At 40.6% G+C, this 17,834-nt stretch overlaps 1 protein-coding gene across 5 annotated transcripts; it reads left to right on the top strand.

Annotated features, from left to right (window-relative positions):
* Window positions 1–657: 657 nt before the first annotated feature.
* Window positions 658–17,749, top strand: nr3c1 (nuclear receptor subfamily 3, group C, member 1 (glucocorticoid receptor)). 5 transcript variants are annotated; one of them, XM_029511958.1, is made up of 10 exons: window positions 1,566–2,746; window positions 2,912–2,915; window positions 5,213–5,234; window positions 13,448–13,591; window positions 13,720–13,836; window positions 13,969–14,253; window positions 14,838–14,982; window positions 16,161–16,291; window positions 16,904–17,061; window positions 17,597–17,749. In XM_029511958.1, exons 1-10 carry the CDS (start codon window positions 1,566–1,568, stop codon window positions 17,747–17,749), a joined length of 2,340 nt encoding a protein of 779 aa, XP_029367818.1. The 5 variants fall into 5 exon arrangements, with proteins under 5 accessions (XP_029367814.1, XP_029367818.1, XP_029367815.1 ...); XM_029511954.1 differs by lacking the exons at window positions 2,912–2,915; window positions 5,213–5,234 and adding an exon at window positions 658–939 and having other exon boundaries at window positions 13,443–13,591; XM_029511955.1 differs by lacking the exons at window positions 2,912–2,915; window positions 5,213–5,234 and adding an exon at window positions 10,942–10,962 and having other exon boundaries at window positions 13,443–13,591.
* The last annotated feature ends 85 nt before the right edge of the window (window positions 17,750–17,834 follow it).

Raw genomic sequence — 17,834 nt, 5'->3', positions numbered from 1 at the left:
TTGTCTCTTATTCATACTGCTATACTTGTATGAACAAAAACCACCCAGAAGGTCCCCAACACATCTGGGGGACTTCCAAAACAACACAATCCAAGAACAGGGACAGTAGCAACACAACAAACATACATTTTTGCTACAAGTTTTGTCACGTGTTCAGATGCCATTAACATTGCTCATTTTTGCATATTTTGGAACCGTTCACATTACGAGCATTAATTTATTTTTAAGCAACTTCTTATTTCTAGTAAGTGTCGGAAGTGAGTGAAGTATGTGAAAATAAAATCCTCTCCCTGTGGCCTGCCCACAGATCATCGTCACTGCGTTGTGCCCATTCATGATGCCTGTCTGGGCATCTGAACCATGTAAGATGAGACTAGTTCAGACTCCTCATGTGCTCCAACACACACCTGCATCTGGTCCCGGGTCTTCATTATTTATACATGGTAGGACTGTATAATTACATTCGATTAAAATTCACCTGTGTAACTGAAATGTAACTTTGACTTTCATTGTTTCTATTTTACAGCCCAAACTCATGGGGCCTGTCCGAGCTGCAGGACCCGGGCCGGCCGGCAGGCGGCGCTGTCTGTTGTAAACAGGGCGGCCACGGGGCTGGTTTACCCTGTTCTCCATTTTGTATGTTTTCCTGGAGGTTACTTTCCTTAATGGCTAGCTGCGAGTCACCGTCTACCAGCCAGTTTAAGTGAGTTTGCGTGACAGTGCACAGCTAGATAGGACTGTAAGCCTGAGACGTGTCCAGCAGAGAGGAGTGCCAGTGAGTTGTGTCGCTGTGTGAGCCATGAAGACAGGACGCGACACGTCAAGGAGACAAGTTAACAAACACTGAGTCGGAATTGCGTGCTGTGTGCTGCCACTTTCAACCAAAACAATGTTGACAGACGACCTGTGGACACACATCAACTACCAGTCATTTCAAGGGTAAATATGAGCTTTTATTCACGTTTCAGTTGATGTTTGCGTTAGCCAAGTGTGGTGTTTGTCCCGCAGGACGTTTGGCGTTAAAAATCCCATTTTGAGGTTTGTTAGCTAATGTTACTATCAACCAGAGAAATGAAAGCACTTGACTGTTAGCCACAATGCTAGTTAGCATACCAGCCTTTAGCACCAGGCAGCGTTAGCATTAGCATGCTATCTTGGACTCGTGGTAACTTTTAACGCCCCCAGTTTGTGATTTATGGCCAAAAGGGTGATATGAGAGTTTGTTTTGACCACAGTGGATAAGTCAGTCGACCCGCTGATGTGAGCATTTAACTAACAGATCTAACTAGTACCGATAGCTAACCTTAGCTGACTTAGCTGTCATGGGCGCGCAGCGGGCATGCTTGGTAACTTTCTCCAGTCTGACACAGATCTGACTATAGCTACACGCTCTTTGCATGTGCACACCTTAAAATCACTTTAAATTAGATCGCATTGTACAGACAGGAGCCTTTCTGTAGGTCTGATAATTGCTCTTTGTGTTTTTAATGTGGTGCCTATGCAAACTAGTAAAGCTTGTCTGTTAATGCTCTGTATCTGTTTCCCTCCCCCAAAACGAAAAAAAGATGGACAAAGGTGGAGTGAAGAAGATAACATTTAGAAGAGATGACCATTTAAGCAAATTGGTCTACACCGAAAGCCCTGAGGCGGGAGGACTGTTAAAAGTGGCTCCTCACTGTGCCGTGTCCGTCACCTCCACCTCCTCTGTCGTTCTTCCATCCAGTCCATTGATGCAGCCAGGACAGGTGCTGAACGGCCTCAGCAACAGCCCCCTTCCAGAGGATCTCACATCTGCCTCTGTCACTGCCGCTGTAGGCCCCTTGTTGGAAGACCCAGAGCCCAGGGGCCAGACCAAAGACCCAAGGCCTCAGCAGCAACAGTTTCAGACACAGACATCCGTCACTTTTGGACGTCAATCCCTGGGGAACAGTTTGCCCCAGTTGGAGGCCAGTATAGCAGACATAAACCAGCCCTCCATGGATTCACTTATTGGTGGATCAGACCCCAACTTCTTCCCCATGAAAGCAGAGGACTTTTCCATGGATAAAGGAGACCAGGATCCTATTGACCTTGATCATACTTTTGAGAAAGATATAGACGTGCAACAGAAATTGTTCAGTGACAACACTTTGGACTTGCTGCAAGACTTTGAACTCACTGGGTCCCCCTCAGATTTTTACCCAGGGGATGATGCTTTCCTGTCCACTTTGGCAGATGATTCTCTGCTTGGGGATGTTGGCGCAGACAGGGACATAAAGTCTGTTGTGATTGAGAGCAGTAATGGGGCGCTCTCTGTTGCTCTCAATGGGAGCATCATGATGAGTCCAGAGCAGTCCTGCTCAAGCATGTCCACAGCTTCCCCGCAGACCCCTACAACCACTTTGTCTACATTAGTAAAGAAAGAAAAAGACACTGGTTTCATTCAGCTCTGCACCTCAGGTGTGATCAAACAGGAGAAAATGTCTGCAGGGCAGAGTTATTGCCAAATGAGTGGCACATCCTCCACAGGACTGGCCAGGTCTAACCCCATTTCCATCTGTGGGGTCAGCACCTCAGGAGGACAGCGCTGCCACTTTGGTGTCAGCCCCAGCAGTGGGGATGCTCAACAGCTTAAGGATCAAAAGCCAGTGTATCTCCCAGTGCCAACCATCACTGGAGCCTGGGACAGAAGCCAAGGTGTAGGGGACAGCACAGTGATGCAGAGACCCAGAGAGACTTTCTCAAGTTCTCCCTCCTACCCTACCAGGTAAGAAAACAAGGTAGTATTCAGTTGTGTGGTCTGACCTGATCTTTCATTTTAGCCTCACTTATTTAAGATAGAAAAAAATATATTGCTTTATTAATACCAGTCATATCTCATTTAATCCACACTTTCACCACAGCCAAATGTTCTTTGCTTAAAGCCCATAAGTTTTGTCTTAGTAGAGATAGCATTTGGGCCACCTCTCAGTAACAGGAAGCTTTTCCCTTGTGCTATGGATTAACAAAATAATGTGTCAAGGCGGTTGTAAGAAGTGAAGTTCATCTGAGAAACATCAATTATAAGAGGTTTGGGGCTTACTCATACTGATGTGGTGGAAGTAATTCGTTAAATGCTGGCTCCTGATTATTGGTTCACCTGCTTAAATGTGCCATGCAATAAAAGGATTCATAGTTACACACCCACTTATGTTCTTTTCAATAAAACTCAGACATTTTATCAGATTTTATAAATTAATCATTGCCAGAGTTTGTACAAAACAGCCAGTCATCTATGGTGTAGTCAGAGTGCAAGATATTAAAAAAATGGTTGTAAATATTGTTTGCTACCAGAGAATCAGTGAATTGTAGAGACAAAAACAGAAGACTCAGCAAAGTAAAGGATAGATACAAACCCTTGAACTGAGCAAGAGGCAACCAAATTAGTAGAACACAGTAGCCATATTATTGAGGAAGCAGTTGTCTGTATAATCGGGTTGAATTATAATTAGACCTGAGTGTAATTTGTAGCTTGGGTTAGGTTTGAAAAGGAATACAAGAGAGAGACAGTACATAATAAAATACAATAACTATCCTGGATGCAAAGATGCAATAACTATCCTGGATGCATATAATTGCAATTTTCAGTGCAAACAAGTTGGTGACAGACATTTGTAACTGTGAAAGAAACTTTTAAGTCACTTACCTTCATTAGGGCACAGCATAAAGAAAATTAAGTTTGTCACTTAATGTTTATTTGAAAATTTATTTCATCAACTGCCTTACTCATCTGTGTTACTTATAATTCACAGTAATATCACCTCAATCAAGAACAATAGATTGTAGATTTCACTTATTACAGATAAAACCATCTAGTCATCTTCAACTTTTTAAGTGTCAAACTTTTATCCAAATTTAAACACATGGGATTCTTCAGTACTTGACATTTAAAAGAGACCCTGGTGTTTCGTCAATATCTGCAGTAATGGTGGTTACTGCATTTTCCCCTGAGAAGTGAGAATTTGCTATGATTTGAGATGCTTGAACATAAAATGACCATGTTTGGCTTAGTTAGCTAGTTCAATCACTAATCCTTCTTTATGAGCTAGTTTCATTGCTGTATGTGGCTGTTGTGAAAGGATAGGTTTTTTTTGTTTGTTTTAAGCACAATTCTGCCTTCATCATTGTCAATCAGTTCATGTATTTTCTATCAGTATCCCAAGAGTTTTGCAGCCCACATAGCTTAGTTTTTTTTTTTTTTTATCTTCTATCTCTTTTAATGCTAGTTTCATAGCCTGTAAGACTTTCTGAGTTTCGTTAAAGTATAAAATCATTGGCAGTTAAACGGGTCAGATCTCTTAGATTTTCCAGTTGTATTCTGCCAAAAATAAATGATGTGTACGTTTTTTTTTACATGAATCTGTCCCCAGAGATATTTTCTGTTAAATAGTAGGAATAATTGAACAATAACCTCTTCAAAATGGATAGGTGTTGTACTATAAGGAGGAAATTCGGCTTGTGTAGAGAAGAGTGATAAAGACTGCTTGTTCTACTGACTTATTCATGTGATCTTGCTGAATATAAATTTCTGCTGTGACTTCTTTACAGTGAGCTTTCATTCAATTGAACGTAGAGTCCAGTTGCTGTGTGTTTAGACCCCATCCGGCCCCACAAAGTGTCCTTTGTGCAGTTATGACTTTGCTGCCTTGTAGAGTTTTATGGGTTTAGCTGTGAACGTGGACTCTGGGTGCTTGTGGAGGAGCAGCTCAAGAAAAAGTCCTTCCTTCATGAAAAATGACACTATAAGTCATCTTAGATGATGATTTTTTTTTTTTTGCATCTTTGATTGACAGAATGTGACCAGGAGTGAGCAGCTCAACATTTGGCACACAGAGGTGTTTTTATTGTTTACGCAAATGATTATGTGATACTATCAGAGAGTTGTTGTGATTATCATGAGCAGATTTTGAAAAAGAAGAGACTTATTTAAGTTTTATTTTGTGGCACGTTTTTTACAGGCATGTGTGTCTTAGCATTTGTGTCAATGCGTGTGGTGTGAGCTTATGTCTTTTTTGTGGGTATGTGGCTGCTTGGCTAATGGCTTATCTGTGTATAGGTTTAGCATTTCTTTGTGTGTCTTCGGTGAGTGGCAGTCTGTTTTTGTGCATAGGGTATTCACCTAAACCCATGTGACTTTTAGTGGTTTGAAATCAGCTGAACACTGAGCTGAAGCGGTTGGCATCAAGTCACCAAGTCCTCCAGCTTCTCACGCAATGGTGCTACTTTTGCTTCCTGCTGAGGCTTGGAGTATGAGAGTAATTAAGTTGCAAAATGCAAGGTTGTTGAAAACAATGCGAGATCATTAAAATACTAACATGCTCACAGTGTATTTGAAGTTGCAGACAGAATATTCACAAATGTGTAGATTGATATAAATACAATGGCAAAGTTGAAATCCACCATTTAGTAATATTTTTGCCCACTATGGAATACAGTTACAACTCTGTTAGTACAACCTCAAAGATGTTCACAAATATGCTCTCTCTAATTTGAGGGTTGAGTCTGCATACCTTGACGTTTTTGTTTTTGTTTTTTTTTTTTACACTTGTGCTAATCATCAGTACAACCTCTCCCCTGATCACTTAATTTTCCATACACTCGCTCTTCATTTAATGCATCATAGTTTTAGAATCTGACTCAGTTTCTCACTGACTCACAAACAAGTGGTTCACACAATGAAAGATATTTCACCTTGAGAAGTGCTCTGCTATGCTCCCTTTTTGGGAGATACACACCCACTCTGTACAACTGGTTTTAATGAGGCATGACCCAATTACCACTCGTTTGACCCTAATGGAGGAAAATGACAGAAATACAATTCCTCTGGTAGATAATCTCACAGCTCAGTTTTTTTTTTTTTTTTTTTTGACCCTTATTATGTAACTTTTGTTTTTACTGTGGCATTTCCTCCTCCGCCTATGATTGGCCTGAGCCATAGTTTGGAGTGGTCTGTGATCACTTAGACACATCTTGTGTCCTGCTGCTGCCTTTAGAGTGTGGATGGGACAAAAAAGGCAATTTGAAGATATCAATTTGGACTGTAGGAAATTTTTGATTCATTGAGGAAAAAATGGGCCGACTCATTATTGGTGAAAGTGTTGTGTTGTGTGTAGTTGTGAACAGACTAACTCATGATATTACTTAGATACAGTTCTGAGACTTGCTGGCGCAGAGCTTTCTGTGGCGTCATAAACTGGCTAAATCAAGGGTGTTTATTAAGGCGGTAAGACTCAAGAATTTCACCTATGAGGATATTCAGTTAGCTTTAAGAATTGGCAGTGACTCACTGGTGAATAATGCTCAGACGAAAAAACTACAATAAGCTTGCAATCAACTTTCTGCTGCATTGAAAGTGTTTTTTCACTCCTCCATTGATTTTTATGATTGCCCTAAGTTATTTTCCTCAAATCCTGTATATGATATATAACTAACCTACTTTGGATGAAGAACGACATAACCTAAGTAAACACCTTATAAAAATGTTTTGCTTTGCATGTTGATGAAATGAAGGAATGATTCCTCCCCTGAAGGCTGTGGTTGACAGATGTGATTCCTGCCTGGCTTTTTTTTTTAACAACCTGTTGAACATGTGAGCTTCTGAAACTTGAAACTTTAATAGTAGAGCTGGGTATATGTGAGGCAATTATTTTGTCTCAAATTTGAAACTACAGCCTTATAAAACTTTGAATTGTTTAGAACATTAACTCTTGATATCAAATCTTCAACTAAATCAGACCAGTTTGAACAGGCACTGGTAAAGGAAAATCGCTGTGTTACATCTGTGGTTTGGTGCCCAGATTGTTTCACCAGCAGTTTCTGCTCTTGAACTTATACATAGGCAAGCTATATGCTAATATGAAGTTCCATGAATAGTCCTGGCTTTCAATTATGAATTAGCTGTGTTTTGAGTGTAAGCTGGAGTCAACATTTCTATTTGATGCACTGGCCCTTCTCTCTCTCACTCTCTCACCTTCTCTATTTTTTTCCCTCTCGCTTTTTGCTTTCTGCAGCCAAGGGCAGAGTCCTCAGCTGCCAGCAGAAGCTTTCAGCAGCTATAAATTACCGTTTGTGATGTTACTTGGGTGTATGCATGTGACATGCAGGTCTTTTGGTTTTATGTATAATGCATGAGCATGTAGGTGTGCTTGTGTATGCATGTGGCTGTCATGAGCACTGTAGCTCACTGGCAAGCTCTGCCATGAAGCTCTTACTCTCATGACCTACTTTCCCTCCCGCTTCCCCACAGCTGGCACCGATTGAACGCACCAGATCAAATGCCAGCCATTCCAGTCGCTTTCGTGTTATTACCGCATTCCCTTGTAACCACAGTTTTTCTTTTCTGTATTTAGTTTTTGTTGTTTTGACACAATAGGCTCATAGAAACTAACCATATTGAGGTTAAGTGGATAACGATAAGTCAGTGTATTGTTGTGCTCTTCTCGTTTTGACTTCACTTGCGTGGGCAACCGTCGAGTCAGCAAAATCAAATTTTGGGAGTGGGTTTCTCCCACATCCAGCTGAAGGTATTACAGTTCGGCACACAGTAGCAGCAGTGACTCTCCAATTTATTTTACAAGCCAAGGACCCACCTCCCACTTACAAGCAGTAACTAACAGCTCCTATTGGCAACTGATATGGAAACTAATCCTTTGGGGTTATTTTTCCTGAGGTTAGCTACGAGTTAGGTTTGTTTTCCTAATTGGTGTTTGAAGCCAAGCTGTAGTTGCTGCTTGGGGCAACAATATGTATCTGGTATCGAAACAGGTTTGTCAATGCAGCTCTAGCTGCTACTGACACTTAGGGATCATCCAGAGCATCAAATGTTAACGTATCTTATTGATGAACAAAAACAATGGACATGTAAGACTTGAGGTCCATCTTATAGGTGAACTACAAACAGGTAACAAAAACACAGCATATGTTATATAAATCCTCCACTCAAAGTAAGGGGTTTTTCATATCTAACATATCTAAGAAAATAAAAATAGAATTACTGTTCCAAAGTAGGGATGAAAATTTGGCATTGTTGATTTCATTACTGCTGTATTTTTCCCCCACTATTTTTCATTATGATATAAAGCTGTCACATCACTTATGGTTTGACAAATCCAAGCTCATTGCTTCTTACATAATACCTATCTCCTGAACTAAACTACTTTAACAGCTTTTATGCTCAAAATTATTGAATGCATGATGTCTGTGCCTAAAACATTAGCAGCCAGAACGAGCAGATCAAATACTTTTCCATTTGGTTAAGGTGGAAGACTCAGAAAGTACAGCTATGTTATGCCCACCAGCTTTAATGTCGGATGACAAGGTCACATTTTGCAGCAAGTTGCAAAATTATTGACATGCATGATCACTCACTCCAGCATGCACCGCACACTAGGTCAAATAAGCCTATTATCTGTACGCAACCTGTGAGTTTGACTAATACAGCTTCTCTGTGTGTAAACCATGAATGTGTGGTTTACCACACTAACCATTCACTCATAAAGTCCATGTAGTTGCAGAACACCAGTGACAGAGACAAAACTGGAATACTATCCTCCCATTCACGGGGCTTTGGGGGTTTCTGAATATTTAAATGTTTTTAAACAATATGGATCATATATTTAGAACTGTCACTCGAGCTCAACCCAACTAGAGGCTTATGGGAGATTTTAACATGTCAGATCAGGTCAACCCCTCAAATTTGTGTCCATATTGGACAATTCTGTAGTGTAGGCTAGGGTGTTCCAGTAGAAAACAGGAATGGGTCACATATGTTGTTTGAACAGCTGCCATGTCAGACACTGGACCTCATTTCCCATTACAGAGATAGACCTAGAGCTCATGTTTAAACCCCCCCCCCCCTTTCATAATCTTTTCTTAACCTCAACCCAAAAAGTGCAAAAGCTGCTTTACCCTGAAAAAATCTTTTGTCATTTGGAACTACTATGCTGAGTATTTGACAGAATAATTGAAAACACCAATATTAAAAGCGTGGCATTGAAACTAAAAACTGTACACATATGAAGAAATGCATGTTTTTTGAATTATGATTTATTACTGTTGTTTGGCAATAGCGTTGGACAGATTAAGCTCTCCTCTACCATCATTTAGACACATAATAAGGGACAATCTGTCAGAGGAGCTTTGTTCAGGCATGGAGTTCCTGAGGATGGAAGTTTATGCCAAAGAGCACTGAAAGGCTTCTGGGGGCTTGTGAGGCAAAAACCTTTATGATGTTGGTTTTTCCTGTGATCTGGGACACATTGGTCATACTTTCTTTATTGTAAGAATTTTCTGATTTTACTCAAAAGTCGGTGTGATCAAAAGTAATTACTGTCTCTTCAATAGGAGCAATTGAAATTATTTTAGAGAAGTCTAGTCCAGTCTTTAGCCAAACAAACCCAGTCCCTCAACTCCCTCATAAAAGCTGTGTTGTTGTTCTGCATGCAAGCATGATTCAGAGCGTGCAGACCAGTTCCCCTTTCTATTTTGGTGGCTCTTACCTCAGGGAAGGAGCACTTCCTTCTGCATCTTCTCTGCTTTCCTCTTCACATGAGTACTGATGAAGATGAGATCTTAGGGTAATGTTGACCCACTATAGTAACAGTGATAACCATCAGACACCACAGCAACTCAGAAATCTGGTTTTAACGATGCATCCACCCTGCCAGCTTTTTTGGGAGATCCTTACCATATCATTTCAGTTTTATTTTGGCTTGATCTCAGCAAATGTGAGCCAGATATACCCAATGATTGTTCAGAAATGTTCACTTTGATAAATTCTTTGCAGCGGCTGGGATTGAAGCAGCCAAAGTTCAGCCTGATTGGGACTAATATTTGGAATAATTATGTAGATTATCAGCAACACCAAAAAAAGTAATGACGGGATATTGCGTTAACATAGCTCTACTAGCTGTCAGTGTGGAATGACAAAGAGGCTGGGGTATAAAGAGCAGGGTCTTACCACGCTACTTGTGATGCTCACAGCTAAAAGGGGATTATGAATTGTTAAGCAGGGCACTGGGCCACCAGCATTAACATAAGTGTTTGAGTTGGCTGGATTCATTCTTGTACAGGCAGATTGATCACAGTTTCTCAGACAGGAGCAGTTAACTTTCTCGATGCTGCTCTTATTGAAGTTGAGGCCCATCTCGGGGTGTTTTTGCATTTATGCTGTGGCTGCGCTCTGACCGATAGTAAACTCTGAGGGAATGCGAGAACTTCCTGTCGATGGTGAACGCACACTTAAACAGATGGTTTCAGAAAGAGGAAGTTTGGTCTCCCCACAGTGCTTTGCTGCTTTGATTGGTTTATGTATTATAATTCTACATAAACAGATTTGTGGCTTATCTTATTAGTTATTGTCACCAACTGATTCAAGATTTGCGCTTTGAAAAAACACTGGAAAGCTGTGACGTAACTTCAGGCTTTCTTTGTTGTAGAAAATGTTCAGCAACTGCTGTAATTGGATTTGACCCATTGGCCTAAAGCCGTCTAGTAAAGCCATCCTGCTGACACCATCCCAGTGGACCAGTGAAGGACAAACTGGTTACCCACACCCACTGACATCATCACCACTATGGCTCATTAGCCTCCTCCACCCACTCTGCTGCTCACCACACCCTCCTTTTGGGGTGTTTCTCTGTCAGAGCAATAAAGGAGATTGCAGATAATTCTGAGTGGCATATGGCATTCTGGTTTGATCATGGGAGCAGCAATGGCAGCTTTTCCAGGAATTATATTTACTGTATGCACCTTTGCCTGGGCTACTACTGTTTTGATCAGAGGAGGACTGTTGGCTATTAATCAAACAGCAATTCTTAAAAGATGCTGCTTCAAGGCTAACTGAAACATTGAAAGAAATTCAAATGATGATAATTTGATATGGATCGTAAATTTATGAAAGCTGGCCCATGATGGTATAAGAAGGTGGTCGAAACACAACAGTAGGTCCAAACATAGATACATACATACATAGAAAACACATCTTATTTAAAAAGTAAATATTCCCCCTTCTTGAAATATAATCTGTGGTCTTTAGCTGATTAAACAGTATCATTAACCCTTTTGGCAACTTTGAAGCAGAGGAAGAATCTGTAAAGACAATGTTGACATATTTGCACCTTCTGAAGTTGTTATGGCTGAAAAGCTGGCAGCTAGTAGCTACAAGTTTAAGAATTTATTTGATGCCATTTTTGTTACTACCTGACAATTGCTCTTCACATTCACATTTCTTCAGCCACTAAATTCTTCTCTGTTCCGTAGTAAGTTGTGCTTTTGTCAGTCTGCTGCACTATTGGTATTCAGCATTGTTATTGGGTGGTTTACAACATTTTTCTCTTCTTTTTTTTTTTTTTTTTTTTTTTTCCTTTGCTGAAACAGCCGTCTGCTGCCTCTTGGCTGGTGGTAATGGTGGTGACAGTAAACCTAAACAGTGAAGTTGCAGGGTTTTAAAACCAAAACACAGTTGAAAGACCCCATACTGTCAGCTGTCACTATGCATTCATTCATTCAGTCCATTGTGGATTTGGATATAGTTCAGCTTTAAACTGAGTAGATTGGTTATAAATATCTCTCACCTGAAGTATCTATGGTTTATTACTGAATAAGCCTTTATTTGTTTGTTCCTTTGTTTAAATAACTACTTCTCTTTTTTCCCAAGAGAAACGTTTCATGTGGTTAAAATGTTGACTGATAAATAGAACACTCACACAGAGTACATTTAATATTAATACATTTTTATGAGCAATTAATACGTCAATAAAATAATGGTTTTTAAATTTCCTAGTTAATCGTGCATAACTCAGTCCCGCTTTATTTATTAATTTAAAATTTTTTTAACTCAACCGAGGAAAATCTTTGCGTGGCCAAATGACAAGAAAACTAAAAAACTTGGCTGTTAAAATTTACTCTATGCCATTTTGAATTTGATGGAATTAAAAATGTTACTTAATTTCATTTCTGTGCAATTAGAAATGAATGAGAAATGCATTTCTGTCTGTAGAAATAGATGTACTTGAATAGGCTGCGTCTGTGTTGAGCCAGTGATAAACCCAATTTCCAACTCTAAAAAAGATTGACTCAATTTTAAAAGCAAACATAAATATTTATGTTAATATTGTTTCCTATCAATAATGATGAATTTTGCAAATACGTAGTGTGGTCTTTTCAGTTCATCATTAAACCTCTTGATTTGTATCTAGTAAACAGAATATTCACACCATTTAATTTATTTATTCATTTTCATTTTTGTGGGTCTGCTAAAAAGACTTGAATATGCTACCAGGTTTCAACTCTCGCAGCCTGACTAGGAAGGAGGTATTTAGTGCCTCCCTTCTGTGGGGTCCACAGTACAACAACCCAAATTCTGAATATTGTTTGAGTTTCAGCTGCATGAGCTGTGAGTTGTCCAGAGAGACACTCGGGAAATGAAAGCTCACAAACTACTGAAAGTCAGTTGTGTGAAATAGAATTATAAGAGGTAAGTGGACAGTTTTCGACCGTGCAATGTCAGTGGTGCTCACAAATGTGTCAGGCCTGGCATGGCTGAACAGCTTCTTCAGAGAGCCTTTTCCGGATGTTCTTATAAATCCATCTGCTGAATTTTCTGGACTTGATGCTTTGCTGTTTCCTATTGTGCCACACCCACTGCCTACTGGGGCCTGCTTTCAGGCTGAAACGCTCATGTTGTATAACTAAGAGTGAACTTAGCCCCCTGGCTGCAGTCTGCACAAGTCTGTTTAGTTGCAGTTCAGTGTAGCTCTTATCAAAGAACTGATTTCAATGCAGTGACAGACGTGTGGACAGACAGATGTTTGCTGCACATGGCAGGCCCAATATCCCCTCAGTGCGGGCATTGTTGTTGCTGTTGCCACTAGATCAGAAGGGGGGTGTGGACCTCTGGTGCATGGCTGCAGCAAAGCCTCATATCCTCTAGTGGTAGTTTTCGAAAAGTACATCTCTAACAACTGTTGGCTGGGTCTGGAAATGTTTGTGGTTGACTCAAAGGAAGGAGGGCTTTTTTATGACAACCTCTGGATTTAGAATATGACCACAGAGCTCAGATAATTTTGGCTTTAACGGCCCAAAATGGGTACAATGGAATCACTTTTCTGCACTTATGAAGTTGGGAATGAGGGCCAAGTTGAAGAAAAACAAACACAAGCAACACATTGACTCTGATGGGAATATTTGCGTAACTTGAATTTTTGCCCAGATTTGAATTAACTATAGTTAAAAAGTGCACAAATGATATGGACTAAAATTTCTAAGCAGCTAAGGAATTGCAGGCTAGAAAAAGTAACAATTATAGTAAATATTAGATGTCAAGATACCAATCTACATTTTTCTTTGGAAGTGCATGTTTTCATGGTTTAGAGATGTTTGCAGTAGCTGACATTTCTCTCCTCTTCCCCCACTTTTGTCCCCAGACCAGATAGTGGCCCAGCTACATCTTCACCCCAGGGAAAGAGCGGCTCTCATAAAATCTGCTTGGTGTGTTCCGATGAAGCTTCAGGCTGTCACTATGGTGTTCTCACCTGTGGCAGCTGCAAGGTCTTCTTCAAGAGAGCAGTAGAAGGTACAAAGCAAAGTACAGGACTGTAATACATCTCTAATTAGTTGTTTTGTTGTTATTCACCCTGGAGTGTTTTTACCAATGTAATGAAGTAAAATATCAGAATAATCTTCCTCTTTTGTGCTCTGCAGGGCAACATAATTACCTGTGTGCTGGGAGAAATGACTGCATAATAGACAAGATCAGGAGGAAGAACTGCCCAGCCTGCCGCTACCGCAAGTGTCTAATGGCGGGCATGAATCTGGAAGGTACATGTTAACCACGAGGATGATGCCAAATTGAAGGAGCTGAGTCCTTGGTTCTTCACAATGTCTCTGCTTTTCGTAATGTTTTGCCATAAATGCAAGCATGCATGTAAATCTCTGTTTGCTCTTCTTCAGCACGCAAAACCAAGAAGTTGAGCCGCATAAAAAACATGGAGCGACAGTCATCTGAAGTGACCCCTCCAGCGCAAGTTCAGCCTTACTCACTGGTACTTCCTGGGAAGTACCAGCCTCAACTTATTCCCACAATGTTGTCCCTGCTGAAGGCCATAGAGCCAGACACCATCTACGCTGGCTATGACAGCACCCTGCCCGACACCTCCACCCGCCTCATGACTACTCTGAACAGACTGGGCGGCCGACAGGTCATCTCTGCCGTCAAGTGGGCCAAAGCTCTTCCAGGTTAGTCTACAGTTAAATTCAGACTATTGCATTGTTAGGAAAGAAATGACATTTTGGTGTTAATTTACAGTTTCAATAGTTCTCAGAATCTTTAAATAACTGTTTACATTATTTAAGAGTAATATTCTCTGCAGATGTGCCATATTTGTCTCATCTCTTTGCAATAACATTCAGCAACAAGCTGGTGTTTGTTCTCATTATTTGGTATGACACTAAACACACAAAGGCAATTGCCACCTTTTTTTGACACTGCACAACACACACTGCACATAAAGGATTGACATGATGTTTGACCTAACAGTGGGAAATGAAACTACCGTCCTAATTTGTGCAAAGAGAACTGACACGACGTCTGCACCTGCTCTAGTTGGGGTCAAGTTGATTTATACAAGCATATTTGGTAAATGGAGTCTGGTTTGCATTTGGACAAATAATCAAAATGAATCGGGGAAATTCTGCTTAAAAACTATAACCTGCTTAAAATTACACCCAAACAAACTGCTGTTTCTTTATATGGTCACTTGTTGATGTTACCAACACACATGAACACTCAGAATGTGTGTGTTTCCATACCTTTCATGCAGGGTTCAGGAACCTTCACCTGGATGACCAGATGACCCTGCTACAGTGCTCCTGGCTTTTCCTCATGTCTTTTGGTCTGGGCTGGAGGTCGTACCAACAGTGCAATGGAAACATGCTTTGCTTCGCACCTGACCTCGTCATCAATGAGTGTGTATTGTTTCATTTCCAGTCTATAGGTCTGACCAATCTAAGTTGACTTGATACTGTCATTCCTCATGATACCTTGTATCCGTTTCTGGGTCAAAGGGGGTGCTGAGTTGGGCAAGGGCAGGGTACACCCTGGGCAGGTTGCCAATCCATCACAGCGCCAACATACAGAGACAGAGAACCAGTCACACTCACACTTGACTTAAACATGAAGACTTTGGACAGTGGGGGGGGACCAGAGTACCCAGAGGAAACCCATACCAGCACAAGGAGAACATACTAACTCTGTACCGAAAGGCCCCAGGCCTGGGAACCGAATCCGTGACCTTCTTATTGTGGGGCAACAGCACTAACCGCTATGCCACTGTGCTGCCCACCATTGCCAGTATTGTTAAACAATTAAATATCACAAATAAGTAGGGCAGTGCTTGAATTTTGTCTATTCATGTCCTTATTTTTTTCTCTGCCCTGAACACAGAGATCTGTTTGTTAATATTCTATTTGGACAGCTCTCTGCTTTGTGCCACATGCACAGTGTATCTGGAGAATCAAAGTGTCTGTCAGCTGACATCTGTAATCAGGGTTTCATCAGTCTTCTAGACCTGTTGACTGCCTCTGTAAACACTGCTCTGAGCCAAGTGAGCAGTTAGCAAATCTATCAGGCTTATGGCTGTAGGCCTTATGCTTTTTCCATCATCACAAGCTGAAAGTTAATATGCTCGTAATTAATATCTAATAAGGTTGTGTTCTGTTTTTGTCAGTCAACCTCCAAACAAAGCTTTTGATTTTTTTCTTTTTTTTCTTTTGTAGTTAGTTTTTTTTTTTTTTTGGATGTGGCAGCTATAATCAATCTGTGTTTTCCCAGTTAAGCAAAGTTAAAATATTTTGGTGCTTTCACAATCAATGACTAAAAATCATCTCCCTGATTGAGAGGCTGCTCTGTAAGTCAGATATGGCTTAGTAAAGAAAGTTGGTTTTATTGGTTTTAATAATCCCAGTTGTCAAAGTGTTCCTTTGCAAAAAGGAAATTAATTTTATTCACCATAAGTCCGTCCATAAGTAACTCAGTGACAGACTGTGTGACATGTTGTGTAATAAGACTAAAAGAAGGGAAATAGGAGCAAGTCTATATGATCTAATTTTCCACTTGATTAATCAGTTCTGTCTGACTTCAACAGAGAGCGGATGAAACTGCCCTACATGGCTGACCAGTGTGAACAGATGCTGAAGATTTCCAGCGAGTTTGTCCGACTGCAGGTTTCCCATGACGAGTATTTGTGCATGAAAGTCCTGCTGCTGCTCAGCACAGGTCAGACTTTTCACTTTCATCCAGGAGAACCACTGCTTCCCCTTTGACAAGTGCAAGGCGCTGCTGTAATTATGCAGTCATTAGAGAAGTCATTACTCAATCCAATACTGTCTACAGAGGCTAGAAGATAATGTTGATGTATGCACGGGACAAAATGTTGCACGACAGCCCTTCCCAACTCATTATCTCACATAAATACACACACCCAACAAGAACATTTTCTGACTAACAATGCAATTACAGAACACATTAAATTAAGGTAATGCAACAAATCAAGCTCAATGACAAACTTACATTTTTGTGTAGTGAAACACACCTTTAGTTTTAGCATTCTCCTTCAGCGCAGACTTGTTTTCCTCTGGCAGGCATGTATGCTGTTAACTTATTCTTTAAAAAACATATTTTTTGGAGTATGAGCTGAGTTGTAAATAGTAACTGCCAGTTTTGACCTTGACATGGACAATTAGTATAATTTTAAAATACAAATTCAATTTTCTCATTGCTGTAAGTTTTGTCTTTTGACGTGTGGAATTGGATGTACCAATTAGCACAGTACTAGAGATTCTTTTCTCTATCCCAGATGTTAACCTTGACTTTCTTCCACTCGCACAGTGCCAAAGGATGGACTGAAGAGCCAGGCGGTTTTCGATGAGATTCGAATGTCATATATCAAGGAGCTGGGGAAAGCCATTGTGAAGCGTGAAGAGAACTCCAGCCAGAACTGGCAGCGTTTCTATCAGCTCACCAAGCTGCTCGACTCCATGCATGAGGTACAGAGACCAGGTCACAGTGACCCACTGCTTTGTGTGATATCAGATTTACATGTTGTCAGCAGCATTCTAACATGCTTTGAAGCCTGTAAGTTAGCACCATGAATTTCAAAGTATTCTGCCAGGGGGATTAATTGTAAACAACAACAAATTTGTGCAGTACAAGTTTTTATAACGGAAAGTAAGGCCAGCTGCGTTTTTTAACTAGCAGGGGTTGTTAAAGGTAAACTGTCCCAGAGAAGAAAACTGGCAAGATTTCCCACAATTTATAATATTGTTTATAATATCTTTTTGCTTTTTCTTTTCACTTCTGCATTATGTTCTACTGCTGAGTCCAAGCCCCATTTCACTCTCATCTTATTTTGCTTTGTACATTAACCTTTTACAGAAAAAAAAATATATAAAACATCTCTTACACCTCAAACATAAAACACAATAATTTAAATGCTTATGTAGGAATTGTATGGCATTAGTTTATCTTTTTTTCTCCAAGTGTGTTTGTATGTTACTGACATGGTCCTCTCCATGTCCTCAGATGGTTGGTGGACTTCTCAGCTTCTGCTTCTACACCTTTGTGAATAAATCTCTGAGTGTGGAGTTCCCGGAGATGCTGGCAGAGATCATCAGCAACCAGTTGCCAAAAGTCAAGGCCGGCAGTGTCAAACCTCTCCTCTTCCACCAGAGATGACTGTGCCCTGTAACAGACACAATGCCTTAAAAACCCCACCACATCACCTCACACCCACTTCCCCACCCCACCCCTGGAGAGTGAC

The sequence above is a fragment of the Echeneis naucrates genome, chromosome 10, assembly GCF_900963305.1.
Source record: "Echeneis naucrates chromosome 10, fEcheNa1.1, whole genome shotgun sequence".
NCBI lineage: Eukaryota > Metazoa > Chordata > Actinopteri > Carangiformes > Echeneidae > Echeneis > Echeneis naucrates.
The sequence above is the reverse complement of the archived record's forward strand: the minus strand, read 5'-3'. Positions and strand labels throughout refer to the sequence as shown.

Coding starts and splice junctions, on each gene's coding strand:
- nr3c1 (XM_029511955.1), top strand. CDS start 1,566: ATGGACAAAGGTGGAGTGAAGAAGATAACATTTAGAAGAGATGACCAT. Junction 10,963..13,442: donor TGGTCGAAACACAACAGTAG/GTCCAAACATAG, acceptor TTTTGTCCCCAG/ACCAGATAGTGGCCCAGCTA. Junction 13,837..13,968: donor GGCGGGCATGAATCTGGAAG/GTACATGTTAAC, acceptor GCTCTTCTTCAG/CACGCAAAACCAAGAAGTTG.